The sequence below is a fragment of the Tachyglossus aculeatus genome, chromosome 5 (assembly GCF_015852505.1).
Source record: "Tachyglossus aculeatus isolate mTacAcu1 chromosome 5, mTacAcu1.pri, whole genome shotgun sequence".
Taxonomy (NCBI): Eukaryota; Metazoa; Chordata; class Mammalia; order Monotremata; family Tachyglossidae; genus Tachyglossus; species Tachyglossus aculeatus.
In genome coordinates this window covers 53,268,934-53,284,524 of record NC_052070.1, presented here as the reverse complement: position 1 = coordinate 53,284,524, position 15,591 = coordinate 53,268,934, and the positions used below count along the sequence as shown (strand labels likewise).

General features: G+C 47.0%; 1 protein-coding gene and 1 non-coding gene across 3 annotated transcripts in view; both read right to left on the bottom strand.

The window, feature by feature from the left end:
* KAZN (kazrin, periplakin interacting protein) overlaps positions 1 to 15,591 on the bottom strand; it is a 1,120,978-nt gene that overhangs the window by 153,495 nt on the left and 951,892 nt on the right. For both annotated transcript variants that reach the window (XR_005451048.1, XM_038746129.1), the window contains exon 4: positions 15,377 to 15,568. Coding sequence is in view for 1 of the 2 variants with exons in the window: in XM_038746129.1 (XP_038602057.1) it covers positions 15,377 to 15,568 (192 nt within the window). In the remaining variant the exon portion in view is untranslated. The remainder of the gene's footprint in view (positions 1 to 15,376; positions 15,569 to 15,591) is intronic.
* Positions 1,775 to 1,912, bottom strand: LOC119929413. The gene has a single exon (XR_005451538.1). It is a non-coding gene; the product is annotated as a small nucleolar RNA SNORA7 (small nucleolar RNA).

The window sequence follows — 15,591 nt, the reverse complement described above, 5'->3', positions numbered from 1 at the left end:
TAATAAATACTATTACTACTATTACTACTACTACTACATAGTTCTTGTCCTACTCAGGGCCCACAATGTGAGAGAGGGAGAACAGATATTTTATCCCTGACTTTACAGGGGAGGAACCTGAAGCACCGAAAGGTTAAGTGACTTGCCCAAGGTCACACAGCAGACAAGTGGCCGAGCCAAAACTAAAACCCAGGACTTCTGACTCGTAGGCCTGTGATCTTTCCACTAGGCCATCAGAGGAAGTGAGAAAGGGTTCCCCATAATCTTAACCACATCCATTCAGAACGTGATGGGAAAGACCAAGTTTTGTTCTTCTCGTTCCTGATGAATATGAGCTCCCAGAGGGTGAGAACCAGCCTTTTGCTCATACTACCTCTAAGGAGCTTGCAGAGTCTAAATGAACATTCCTTTGAAATGCCAGGGAGGTTGTACCTTGCTACAGTGCACTTCTTTCAGTCACAAATTCAGACCACTCCCAATCCTTCAGGCTGGACTGCAGATGAATCATGCCAGACAAGAGTGTCTCTCTCTATCATGTTCTCAAGTAGAGAAGCAATGTGTCCTAGTGGATAGAGCACAGGCCTGGGAATCAGAAGAACCTGGGTTATAATGCCGGCTCCACCACTTGTCTGCTATGTGACCTTAGGGAAGTCACTTCACTTCTCTACCTCATCTGCAGAATGGGGATTAACACTATGAGTACTTTGTGGGACAGGGACTCTGTCCAACCTGACCTTTCTGTACCCGTTCCCAGTGCCCGGCCCATAGTAAGCACTTAAATACCACAGTTATTAATTATTAGCTATCCATTCACCTCTCACTTCTTTCTCAAAATGCTAACTGGGAGCATCCTTTCTCCAGGCTTGACTGGGATAGGATGGGAGAATTTTAATAGCTTTCTTCTCCAATCTTTGAGATCTCTAATTCTCTTCTACAGTAACCCCATGGACTATACTTGTTTCAACTACTGGAAATTTTGTCAGGATAAGTATTTTATCTGATTTAGGCCCACAGAAAGCAGATTACCTTGGTGGGACACTAGAAATAATTGTGGGGTATCAACATTCATGCAAAACACTTTCCAACTTCTTCCTCTCCAGACTTAAGGGATGGATTCTATCTTGCCTCGATCACAGTGGTATTTATTGAGTGTTGACCGTGTACAGAACACTGTACTAAGTGCTTGACAGAGTATAATATAACAAAGTTGGTAGACCCGTTCCCTGCTCACAACAGGCTTAAGGTCAAGAATCTGGTCTGATCATGCAGTTATCTGTTCAGATAGCGGGGGTAGTTCCAGAGGACTGTGACCAGTGTACTATTAATAAGAAAGTCTTTAATGTATAAATGTCTCCACCCAACTTCTTTGCATTTGTCCTTTATTTTCCCTTTGTTACTTCCTTTTCTGAAAACCAGGGCTCTTGCTTGAATCATCTTCAGATGACAGAGGCTTATTCGTGGAAATGAATACAGGATTTCAGCTAGTGCCTAGCCCAAGTGGAGAGATTTCCATGGGTATGTTGCTTGAACATCAAACGTGACTGCACAGTCTTGTCTTACGCTGTCGAGCTGTTTCTGACCCATATTGACTCCATGGACACATCTCTCCCAGAAAGCCCCACCTCCATCTGCAATCATTCTGGTAGTGTTTCCACAGAGTTTTCTTGGTAAAAATATGGAAGCAGTTTACCATTGCCTTCTTCCAGACAGAAAACCTGAGTATCCACCCTTAACTCTCTCCAATGCCGCTGCTGCCCAGCAAAGGTGAGTTTTGACTTGTAGCAGATTGCCTTCCACTCGCTAGCCACTGGCCAAGCTAGGAATGGACTGGAAATGCCTCTGCTTGACTCTTCCTCCCCTAGCCGAGATTGGCAGAGTACTGGAAATTCTCCATTTGTAATCCTGAGAGGGACTGCACAGTCAGTGCTCAATAAGTGCCACTGACTGATGAGTACAGGAGGTCAGGGAAGGTGGTTTAGGATTCCTCCAGGTGAAGGATTGTCAAGAGTAGGAATCTGAAGGCCACAAGATGCAGATGCTGACTTTTTTTTATGATACTTGTTAAGCGCTTACTATGCTCCAGGCACTGTACAAAGCACTGGGGTAGATACAAGCTAATCAGGTTGGTCACAGTCCCTGTCCCACATAGGATCCATAGTCTTAATCCCCATTTTGCAGAAGAGGTAACTGAGAGAAGTGAAATGACTTGCCCAAGGTCACTCAGCAGACAAGTGGCAGAGCCAGGATTAGAACTCAGGTGCTCTTCCGTACATTCAACTCCCTTCTCAGGCCCCCGGTTCCTCCCCCTCCTCCTTCCCTCACCCACAACGATCTGGCCTCCTACTTCATTAATAAAATTAAATCCATCAGGTCTGACCTCCCCAAAGTCACTCCCCACCCTTCTCCAACCCCCTGGCTCTCGACACTCTCTGCTACTCTCCCAGTCTTCCCAGCAGTATCCTCAGAGGAGCTCTCCTCCCTCCTCTCAAGTGCTACTCTGGCCACCTGTGCTTCTGACCCCATTCCTTCTCATCTCATGAAATCTCTCGCTCCGTCCCTTCTCCCCTCCTTAACTTCCATCTTCAACCACTCACTCTCCACTGGTTCCTTCCCCTCTGCCTTCAAACATGCCCATGTCTCTCCCATCCTAAAAAAACCCTTTCTTGACCCCACCTCACCTTCTAGTTATCGCCCCATCTCCCTTCTACCACTCCTTTCCAAACTCCTTGAACGAGTCGTCTACACATGCTGCCTCGAATTCCTCAACACCAACTCTCTCCTCGGCCCCTCCAGTCTGGCTTCCGTCCCCTACATTCCATGGAAACTGCCCTCTCAAAGGTCACCAATGACCTCCTGCTTGCCAAATCCAACGGCTCCTACTCTATCCTAATCCTCCTCTACCTCTCAGCTGCCTTCGACACTGTGGACCACCCCCTTCTCCTCAACACACTATCCACCCTTGGCTTCACAGACTCCGTCCTCTCCTGGTTCTCCTCTTATCTCTCTGGCCGTTCATTCTCAGTCTCTTTTGCAGGCTCCTCCTCCCCCTCCCATCCCCTTACTGTAGGGGTTCCTCAAGGTTCAGTTCTCGGTCCCCTTCTGTTCTCGATCTACACTCACTCCCTTGGTGACCTCATTCGTTCCTACGGCATCAACTATCATCTCTATGCTGATGACACCCAGATCTACATTTCTACCCCTGCTCTCTCCCCATCCCTCCAGGCTCGCATCTCCTTCTGCCTTCAGGACATCTCCATCTGGATGTCTGCCCGCCACCTAAAACTCAACATGTCCAAGACTGAACTCCTTGTCTTCCCTCCCAAACTCTGCCCTCTCCCTGACTTTCCCATCACTGTTGACGGCATTACCATCCTTCCCGTCTCACAAGCCCACAACCTTGGTGTCATCCTCGACTCCGCTCTCTCATTCACCCCTCACATCCAAGCCGTCACCAAAACCTGCCAGTCTCAGATCTGCAACATTGCCAAGATCTGCCCTTTCCACTCCATCCAAACCACTACCCTGCTCGTTCAAGCTTTCATCCTATCCCGTCTGGACTACTGTATCAGCCTCCTCTCCGATCTCCCATCCTCTTGTCTCTCCCCACTTCAATCCATACTTCACACCGTTGCCCGGATTGTCTTTGTCCAGAAACGTTCTGGGCATGTTACTTCCCTCCTCAAAAATCTCCAGTGGCTACCAATCAACCTGCGCATCAGGCAGAAACTCCTCACCCTCGGCTTCAAGGCTCTCCATCACCTCGCCCCCTCCTACCTCACCTCCCTTCTCTCCTTCTACAGCCCAGCCCACACCCTCCGCTCCTCTGCCGCTAATCTCCTCACCGTGCTTCGTTCTCCCCTGTCCCGCCGTCTACCCCTGGCCCACGTCATCCCTCTGGCCTGGAATGCCCTCCCTCCCAACATCCGCCAAGCTAGCTCTCTTCCTCCCTTCAAGGCCCTACTGAGAGCTCACCTCCTCCAGGAGGCCTTCCCAGACTGAGCCCCTTCCTTCCTCTCCCCCTCCTCCCCTTCTCAATGCACCCCGCCTTACCTCCTTCCCTTCCCCACAGCACCTGTATACATGTATATATGTTTGTATGCATTTATTACTCTATTTATTTTACTTGTACATATCTATTCTATTCATTTTATTTTGTTAATATGTTTTGTTTTGTTCTCTGTCTCCCCCTTCTAGACTGTGAGCCCACTGTTGTGTAGGGACTGTCTCTATATGTTGCCGACTTGTACTTCCCAAGCGCTTAGTACAGTGCTCTGCACACAGTAAGCGCTCAATAAATATGATTGATTGATTGATTTTGACTCCCAGGCCTGTACTCTATCCACTAAGCCTCGCTGCTTCTGAGTATCTACCCCAGAGCCCCAGTGTTTTGCACAAAGTAAGTGCTTAATAAATGCCATCATTATTATTATTTTAGTAGCAGTGCTGTTAGTGCCTGAAGGCACTCTCCCCATCTAGCCTGTAAGCTTGTTGAGGGCAGGGAATCTGTCTGTTATATTTTATATTGTACTTTCCCAAGCGTTTAGTATAGTACTCTGCACATAGTAAGCTCTCAACAAATATGACTAATCGATCGATCAGAGAAGAGGGGTGAAAACAGGGGAAAGGGTGATTCCCAGGAGGCAATGCCACATTCACAAGGACCAGGGGTCTCTGGCTCCAGTTACCTTGCTGATTTATGCAACTCCCTCAAATCCAGCTCAAGTCCCACGTGTCCGTGCCATATTCCCCGACCTGCTCTTTCGTCCATTCATTCATTCAATCAAATTTATTGAGCGATTACTGCGTGCAGAGCACTGTACTAAGTGCTTGGGAGAGTACAATACAACAATAAACTGTCACATTCCCTTCCCACAACAAGCTGTATAGACCTCGGCTGTGGGCTGCCCCAAGCACCCCTGCCCCAGCACCGGGATCTCAGGACCCATCCCCATTTTGGGGAGACCGAATCAACACACAACCAGAAATTGGGAAGGGTTTGCCGGGGCTCTCCTCTACTCTAGGCAGCACGCCACCTAACGACCCAGACACTCGCTCCTTGTGCCCCTCCCCTCAAGGATAAATTCCTAAAATGATTAAAAGGCAGGAAAGCATTACAGCCCCTGGGGGAGTCACATTCCACAGACTGAATGAGGACAGGGAGGCAAAGGTTAGTGAAACAGGAGAAATGCAAACATGGCATTTAGTCAAGGAAAACAGCCATTGGCTACAATGCTGAGTGCCTTTCTGAGTTGGGATCGATCCTTTCTCCTCAGGCCCACTTACCAACCTTTCCCTTCAGGTTTTGGAAGACACAGGCCCGCCCAACCACATACCCCCCCCCACCCCCAGGCACACACACAGTCTAGCCCACAAGCTCTCCACACACTGGAGAGCTTTCCAGTCTCTCCTGCTTCCCTGTCCTCCTGGCACTGAACGCCAGTTCTCTGGGTGAACACAGCTGGAGCCGGAGGGAGAGAGAAGTGGCTTTGACAGGAGTCGATAGATTCTTCCCTATGCATGCTTTTTTCTGGGAGATTAAATTGCCTTTGCCATTTGTGTTTTCAAAAGTTTCTTTATCTTTCATAATAGTAATAATGATAATAATTGTGGTATTTTGTTAAGCATTTATTAAGTGCTAATCATTCAATGGTATTTACTGAACACATTGCGTGAGGAGCACTGAACTAAGCACTTAGGAAAGTACAATATAACAAAGTTTATAGACACCTTGCTTGCCCACAACTTGTTTACAGCCTAGAGGGCGAGACAGACATTAATATAAATGGATAAGTTACAGATAGGTGTATACATGCTGTGATGCAGGAGCTAGGGTAAATAAAGAGTGCAAATCCAAGTGTGAGGGTGATGTAGAAGGGACAGGAGTGACAAGCCCTGAACTAAGTTCTGAGGTAAATAATCTAGTTGGACACATAAGGCTTGCAGTCTAAGTAGGAGGGAGAACAAGTATCGAATGCAAGTCACTTCACTTCTCTGTGCCTCAGTTACCTCATCTGTGAAATGGGGATTAAGACTGTGAGCCCCACGTGGGACAACCTGATCTTATATCCTTCCCAGCGCTTATAACAGTGACATAAGTAACATAGTAACACAGTAAGTGCTTAACAAATGCCACCATTATTATTATCATTATTTTATGGATGAGGAATGAGGCATGGAGAAGTTCAGTAACTTGCCCAAGGTCAGCTGGCATGCAAGCTCTTGGGCTGAATCTCAAGCCCATACTCTTTCCACTAGGTCACATAGACATATAAAGCATATCACCGCCAAGAAGCCTTCCCTGACTAAGCCCTCCTTTCCTCTTTTCCCACTCCCTTCTGCGCCATTCTTACTTGCTCCTTCATTCATCCTCCCTCCCATTCCCGCAGCAGCGCTTATAACAGTGCTCTGCACATAGTAAGCGCTTAACAAATGCTATCATTATTATATACGTATATATCTGTAATTTATTTATTTATTGATTTACATTAATGTCTTATTCCCTTCTAGACTGTGAGCTCGTTGTGGGCAGGAACGTGTCTGTTTGCTGTTATACTGTACTCTCCCAAGCACTTAGTACAGTGCTTTGCACACAGTAAGCACTCAATAAATATGAGTGAATGAAGAACCCATTATTCTGGGAGTCAGAAGACCTAGGTTTTAATCTTGGCTCTGCCACTTACCTAATGCGTGCTCTTGGACGAGTTCCTTAACTTCCCTGTGCCTCAATTCCCTCATCTGCAAAATGGGGATACAATGCCTGTTCTCCCTCCCACTTAGAATGTGGGACCTGATTATCCTGTATCTAACTCAGCACTTAGTACAGTGCTTGGCACGTAGTAAGCTTTTAACAAATACCAACCCAGTCTCTGCCTGCACATCATCCTAAACCAGCCTAGAGAAAGGAGAGCAGTTCACCCTTTGGCAGCTGACCAGGAGTGAAGCTGCCCGTCAGTAAGTCATCCCTTTTTTTAATTTAGTGCCTATTGTGTGCAGAACACTGTACAAGCACTTGAGGGAGGAGTAGTCCACTCCAGGGCTTCATCACTCTTGCCCCCCAGACATTTCTTCTTACTCTCTAATTTATATTTCTCCTGCTCAAATCTCATCCTCTTCCAACTCTGTTCTCTCATGCAGAGGAACTCATTGCCTTTGGAAACAGCAATTCCTTGTGTTGGGCAGCTCACTGGATCTTCCAGAACACCTAATCTCATGTTCCCGCACAGAGAAAATGCTCAACCAAAACATTGATGGTGCGTTATAGCTATTCAATTAATCCAGACCTAGCACTTAGAACAGTGCTTCACACATAGTAAGCACTTAAAAAAGCCATCATTGTTATTCACTGAGTGCTTAATGTAAGCAGAGCACTGTTCTGAGTGTTTGGGAGAGTACAACTTATTTATATTATGTCTCCCCCTCTAGACTGTAAGCTGGTTGTGGGTAGGGAATGTGTCTGCTTATTGTTGTATTCTCCCAAGCATTTAGTACAGTGCTCTGCACACAGTAAGTGCTCAATAAATACGATTGACTGACTACAATACAAAAGAGTTGGTAGTTACGTTTCCTTCCCACAACCGGCTTACAGTCTAATTTACAGCCACCCTACTACTCTCCAAAGTGCCTAGTTCAGTCTTCCAGCACATGGCAGGTGCTCAGTAGTTACTATAGATTGATATTGATTAATAATAATAATAATAATGATAATGGTATTTGTTAAGCACTTACTATGTGCCATGCACTGTTCTACACGCTGGGGTAGATACAGGGTAATCAGGTTGTCCCACATGGGGGCTCACACTTTTAACCCCCATTTTACAGATGAGGTAATTGAGACACAGGGAAGTTAAGTGACTTGCCCAAGTTCACACAGCAGACAAGTGGTGGAGGTGGGATTAGAACCCACATCCTCCAACACCCAAACCCGAGCTCTTTCCACTAAGCCATGCTGCTTCTCTTCTCTACTGTCCAATTGGGCATATTGGCAAAGTTTTTCTTCATGGGAGGTAGTTAGGTTGGAACACCCCTAGAGTCAGAGCAAAGCACTCCACACTATGGGTGTTTCCCCTCCTCTATAAGGGGCTGTTAGCTGCCAAGGACTCCTTGCCTTTCAGGGCGAAAGTGGGTGAGAAGCTGAACAGAGCTGTGACCTTAATACCTAAAGGGTCTCCTTCCCTGCAATACTAACAATAATAATAGTGGTATTTGTTAAGCACTTACTATGTCTCAAGCATTGTACTAAGTGCTGGGGTAGATACAAGATAATCAGGTCTCAAATGGGGTTCAAAGTGTAAGTAGGAGGAAACACAGTTACTGAATCCCTATTTTTCAGATGAGGGATCAGAAGCCCAGAGAAGTTAAGTGACTTGCCCATGGTCACACAGCAGGTAAGTAGCAGAACTGATATTAAAACTCCGATCTTTGACTCCCAAGCTCTTTCACCTAGGCAACACTGCTTCCTCCAAGAGGGTTGGAGCAAAAAACCAGGTCTACCCAATCCCAAAGGCCCTTTTGACTGAGCCCTTTCCTACTAGAATGGCATTGGTGGAAAGATTATTTCCAGACCTCTACATAGTTAAAAATATACAGGTTTCTAAAGCTCAGCCAACATGGCCAGCGTGTCCCCCCTGAGACCACTGGCTATGTATTCTCTTTCAGAATTCACTTCTGTTTCTCGCTTGGTCAGTTCAGAGTTAGGCACATCAACACTGCTGATAAATATTTACTTAGCATGCACTGTGGGGTAGGCGCCGGGCAGCGGAAGAGATCAGAAAGATGACGGTGTCTTTACATCTTGTCAGCAACTAATATGGAAGCTACTTTTATTCGTTACTGAGAGTCAGAGAGTGTCTGCTGATATTTTCAGAGAACCATGGATGGATTGGATTGTACTGTGTTAAAAAGGCCTGGGTGGCTTGGTCTTTCTAATGGACTTTAATGTTGTCTTCAATAATACCCTTTTAGAGACCGAAAATGATTTCTTTTTTCCTGCACCAATTCCTCCCCCTTCCATCTGGCAAGATCGATATCTAACCTCGTCCTGTGAATAGAGTGAGTATTAATTAAGAGTGAGGCTCAAAGTTTATAACACCTCCTTGAGCTTTCACAGCCATGTAGCGGCACTGGAGACACTGTTGGTGTGAGACTGGGGATGGGGGATGTTAATTTTTCTTGAAGAGCAAAGAGGCGAAGGGCAGAGGGAGATCCAGAAGTTATGTAGCTGACGCTTTGGGCTTTGCTAGACTGTGAGCCCGCTGTTGGGTAGGGACCGTCTCTATATGTTGCCAACTTGTACTTCCCAAGCACTTAATACAGTGCTCTGCACACAGTAAGCACTCAATAAATACTTTTGAATGAATGAATGATAATCTTTGTTAAGCACTTACTAGGTGGCAAGCACTGTTCTAAAAGTTGGGGTTGATACAAGCTAATCAGGTTGGACGTAGTCCCTGTCCCACATGGGGCTCACAATCTTCATCCCCATTTTACAGATGAGGTGACTTAGGCACAGAGAAGTGAAGTGACTTGCCCAAGGCCACACAGCAGACAAGTGGCGGATCCAGGATTAGAACCCAGGTCCTTCTGACTCCCAGGCCTGTGCTGTATCCACTAGGGCACGCTGCTTCCAGTTGCTTTACAATGGTTTTATTGCCAGAGATGTGGGGAGACTATACCAGTGCAAACAGTGATTGGGTTCAAGAACATGTGCTTTTCTGTGCCTTGAATGCCCCATATGAAAAATAGAGCTAATTCTTTTAGACAGTAGGAGGCATGGTGGGAGTCTCATCGAGAAATGCTTCCTCAATGTGTCCAGCAGAGCAGAGGAAAGGGACGCTCCAGATGGCTACAACGGGTTACCACTCTAAATGCCTCAGGAGACTTTATCTGATCATGTATCACTTTAAATCTGGTCAAATTTGAATCTGAGAAGACTCTAGGATTTCTAGTAATTATAATGCTAGTATTTGTTATGTGCTTACTATGTGCCAAGCACAGTACTAAATCCTGTGTATCTGACAAGATAACGGGGTCAGACACAGTCCCATGTGGGACAGGGACTGTATCCAACCCTCCTAGATTGTATCTGACCCTTCCCCCTGTAGACAGTAAGCTTAATGTGGGCAGGGAATGTGTCTACCAACTCTATTGTATTGCACTCTTCCAAGCACTTAGTACAGTGTAAGTACTCAATAAATACCATTGATGATGATAATGATGATGCAACTTACCCTCTAAGGAGGAACGAGAACAGCCTTAAATCCCCGTTTTCCAGATGAGAAAACTGAGGCACAGAGAAGTTAATAATAATAATGATAGCATTTATCAAGTGCTTACTATGTGCAAAGCACTGTTCTAAGCGGTGGGGAGGTTACAAGGTGATCAGGTTGTCCCACAGGGGGCTCACGGTCTTAATCCCCATTTTACAGATGAGGTAACTGAGGCACAGAGAAGTTAGGTGACTTTCCCAAGGTAATACAGCAGACAAGTGGCGGAGCCAGGGTTAGAACCCAGGTCAATTGATCAATCAGTGGTATTTACTGAGCGCTTACTATATGTGGAGCATTATACTAAGTACTTCAGAGAGTACAATGCAATAGAATTAGTGGACACATTCCCTCCCCATAATGAGCTTACATTCTAGAGGACTCCCAGGCCCATGTTCTACCCACTAGCCCACACTGCTTCTCCCTCAAAACCCAACCCATGCCCCTGCAGTTGAGATTACTGGTTGGGAAGCTCCCCCACTAGACTGGAAGCTCTCTGAGAGCAGGGATCATGTCTTCCAACTCTACTGTACCCAAGCTATTGGTACAGTGATCTGCTCACATTGTTACTCAGGGATTTCACCCTATCACCAATCTTGTTGGCTTGAAAGGGTGGGGCTCTCTCTTCTGGTCCCCAAAATACAATCCTGGCTTAGCCCAGACTTACTGACTCTCTCCAAGCTTGCCATTTCCCTCTATAGAGTGGGCTCCTTGTCTGAACACTTAGAATAGAGACCCAACCTCTCTTTGAAGAAGGTCCCATGATTTCCACTAGAGTCCTTACTTCCCGGGAGACTCTTGGCTCCCTCTGGGGAAAAGCAGCAACCTTTTCAAGCCTCAAAGTATTCACTTTATGCATTCCCCTTCCCAGGGGCTGAGGAACCAGTTTTCTCCTCACCGCTAAGGGTGGGTCTCATCTTTTTCAAGTCTTTCAGATGGGACAGGTGCTTTGCCAGTGTAGAGGCTTCTCTTGTTTCCAAATCACTCTAAAATCAGCTAGGCAGTCTCCCACCCCTGATATCACAAAACTGGCCTCTTTCCCTTTCTTTGATGTTGGAGCTGAAGGTGTGGGCTGGGCTACAAAACCCTATTCTACCTTCTAAATCCTGCTCTTTTTGGGTTTACTCCATCCTCCTCTTAACCCCATTCAATTTCAGATGACTCATCTATCAATGGAGTATTTCTTAGTGGGTTTTATTTGTTGTGTCAATGGGGATGCTGGTGGTTAGCAGGTGTTGTTAGACATCTGCTTCTTTTTTGTTTTTTGCATTTATTCTAGTTTTTCATGTTACAGGCCTATAAATTCCTTTTACGCTCAAGTCATGTTCCACCCACATCTGGCTGTTTATGGACTAAGGTTCATAGCTGGTGAGAAAGCACCTTAATACCCCAGCCACAGTGTGCAGGGCTCCCATGTCACTTCTGTTTCTGACAAGGAGGTGACTTTCACAGTTCACCTCTCACTCAGCCACTTGGCATAAGCCCCTTCTCGGACCAAACCAAGAGCTCTTAAACCCAAGCAGAAGGATAATAATAATAATGAATAATTATGGTATTTGTTAAGTGCTTACTATATGGCAGGTACTGTGTTAAGTGCTGGGGTGGATGCAAGCAAATTGAGTTGGACAAAGTCCCTATCCTGAAAAGGGCTCACATTCTTCACATTCTTAATCTCTATTTTACAGATGAGGTAACTGAGGCACAGAGAAGTGAAGTGACTTACCCAAGGCCACACAGCAGACAAGTGGTGGAGGCGGGATTAGAATCCATGACCTTCTGACTCCCAGGCCCATGCTCTATCCACTATGCCATGCTGCTCCTTTGATAAACCCTCTGTATCCTCACTCCCACCCATTTTTTAAATAGTATTTCTTAAGCATTTACTATGTGCCAGGAGGTGTCTGCTAAATTGCTATATTTACTCTCTCAGATGCTTAGTACACTTCTCTGTGCATAGTAAGCGTTCAACAAATACAACTGACTGACAAGTTAATCAGGGTGGACACAGGCCATGGCCCACATGAGATTCACAGCTTTAATCCCCACTGTACAGATGAGGTCACTGAGACCCAGAGAAGTGAAGTGACTTGTCCAAGGTCATAAAACAGATAAGTGTTGGAGGCAGGATTAATAATAATAATAATAATAATAATAATAATAATAATGGCATTTATTAAGTGCTTACTATGCGCAAAACACTGTTCTAAGCTCTGGGGAGGTTACAAAGTGATCAGGTTGTCCCAAAGAGGGCTCACAGTATTAATCCCCATTTGACAGATGAGGTCACTGAGGCCCAGAGAAGTGAAGTGAATTTCCCAAAGTCACACAGCTAACAATTGGCGGAGTCGGGATTTGAACCCATGACCTCTGACTCCAAAACCCGTGCTCTTTTCCACTGAGCCATGCTGCTGCTCACCCCCTGGATTTGAATCCAGGTCCTCTGACTCCCAGGCCTATGGTCTTCCTACAGTCTTTCTACTAGGCCATGCTGGCCTTTGGGGGTGACAGCGAATGTCTAGATCTGAATCAGGTACTAAGTCCAGGGTCGGCATCAAGAGGGTAGCTTACCAAGCTCCACTGCCTGATGTGGCTGCTGCAACTCATCAGCTGTTGCTATTCCTGCTGCTTGCTGGACTATTGGACCCGATATTTGCAGGCTTGTGCTACTCCTGGTGCCCCAGCAGAGTCCGGATCCGCCACTCCAAGCCTCCATGCCAACCTCTATGAGAAGAAGTAAGGCCTAATGGATAGAGCCTTGCTGCTCTATCAGTTGCCTCAGTTCCCTCATCTGTAAAATGGGGATTAAAACTGTGAGCCCCATGTGGGGCAGGGCCTGTGTCCAACCTGATTAGCTTGTAGTCATTCAATCGCATTTATTGAGCACTTACTATAATAATGATAATAATAATAATAATAATGGCATTTATTAAGCACTTACTATGTGCAAAGCACTGTTCTAAGCACTGGGGAGGTTACAAGGTGATCAGGTTGTCCCACGGGGGGGCTACCAGTCAATCCCCATTTTACAGATGAAGGAACTGAGGCACAGAGAAGTGAAGTGACTTGCCCAAAGTCACACAACTGACAATTGGTGGAGCTGGGATTTGAACCCATGACCTCTGACTCCAAAGCCCAGGCTCTTTCCACTGAGCCACGCTGCAGAGTACTGTACTAAGTGCTTGGGAAGTACAAGTTGGCATCATATAGAGACGGTCCCTACCCAACAATGGGCTCACAGTCTAGAACGGGCTCACAGTAGTCTTGTACCTACCCTAGCGCTTAGAACGGTGCTTAACACACAGTAAGCACTTAATAAATATCTTTATTATATTATTATTATTGTTATTCCTAGCTGGTGATTCTCCTCATGGGAGCGTCTCCAGTGTTTTGCTCAGATTCCTTTTGCGTGTCTCCAGCAATAAGGCTTTCCCCACTACTCCTTGGTGGCAATTCCACTGTGGAGCCCTGGGAAAGCTGGCAGTTCGAGGAAGCACTGCACAGTGCGGAATCTTTCTGGGATACAAGCTGTAAAACCCTTGGGAGAGAAGGGCCAGTGTCCATCCGGGCCCTCTGTGCTGTTTAACGGACCTTGATCATTTCAAACCCATATGGCTTAAATACGTCACCACCGATGGGCCAAAATCCCTTCTTGTGGTCAGGAGCCAACCCTTTAAAACACAGCCAACCTACCATGGGCATTAAGGGACAGGCACGCTTCCGAAGCACAAGCCTCATTTCACATGCTCACACATCACTGAAAGGAATCACCGAAGGGTGGAAAGTTCATGGGAAGTCCCGCTCTACCCGGGAGAACAAATCCCCCAGCGATCCAGCCGCATCCTGTTTCCTCTGTCTGCTGATCCATGGGCACTACGTTTCATCCCTCCCTCTGAGAGCCTCCACTGTGCTGTGCTGGCACCAAGAACTGCTGCTGCTGCCACTGCCCACATACTCTACATTCAGTCAATGGTATTTACTGAGCACTTACCATGTGCAGAGCACTGTACTAAGCACTGGGGAGAGCAAAATACAACAATATAACAGACACATTCCACTCAGACAAGGGCCTCCATGAACACCTTATTCCGGGATGGCAGCCCCACTCTTTCGGGTCATCTCCAGGTTAAACCCCAAGGAAAACATGCTGAAATTGTTTTAGCACTGGCTTCCTGGACCGATGTGTTCCCTCAGTCCCAGGCAGCTGCCACTGCGGCTCTACAAAGGATGAAGCTTCTAATCCATCAAGGTGAACTAAAGACAACTCGGCTTTCCTCAACACATCCTCCACCAGCCCTTTCCCGTCATTATCGTGCCTGACGGCAGCATTACTTCTCTAAGGCCACGGCTCGGGCACCATTCCTTAAGCCACCCAAGGCAGAGAGCTTGCCTTACGGTGCCCTCCAAAGGAAGGAGCTTAGTTCCAAACCCACCAAGAGGGGGAAAAAAAATCAGACCCAGCAGGGCTGCCCTGGGGTCCAGAGAAGCAACCTTGGCTTCAGGGGTGCCATCTTTGGACACCTGGTGCTGGGGACTGAGCCAGAAGAAAACATCCTTTGGGACCACAAGGAGCCTTCCCACTAAAATGGGAAGGGAAACAATTGAACAGGCATGTGGAAGGGGAACTCAGGAGCCCAGTGGGATGGCGCTCTCCTCCCCGACTTCCATTGCACACTTGGTGTAGAGGCACTGAGTTAGGGCTCCTGCCAGACCTAACTCTGCAGGGAATCTCTCACAGTCCTGTCCTAGCCAAGCAGATAGTGGAGACATGGAGACGTGAGGGACCGTCCAGGTAATATGCCCGGGTCTGGGGTAGCAGGCAAGCAGGGCAGCGGTGTTCAGCCCCAAACAGGAAGCAGTGTCTGAGCTGGACTGAAACCCCTTTTTTCTCTTCTCCCACCCCTCCTGCTTCCTTCCACTTACACTCAGCTCCCCGGGGAGGAGGGGACGCTCTGACCTTTCCTGTTCTCATCCGGGACTCCACGATTCCCACCATCGACTTGTTATTCTCCTAATAGCCTCTGAGCTTTCCTTAGAACCCCCAGCTCAGGCAGGCACAGATGGCTGAAGGGGAAAAGGTGTGTGGGGAGAGAGAAGCGAGGAAGCTTGGCACTCACCTTGCAGCGCTTCTTTGGCTCGGGCTAACTCCTGCTCCTTCTGGGCCAGCTGGACTTTGAGCTCAGTAGCAGACAGGACTTCAGTGGATTTGCTGCCATGCGACTCTTCCAGGTCTTTCGTTAACATTTCCTTCATTTGCCGGAGCAGGTGAACTTCCTCTTGCAGCTGAGACACTTCTTCTCGTAACAGCACTGGAGGGAAAGAAGGAACAATT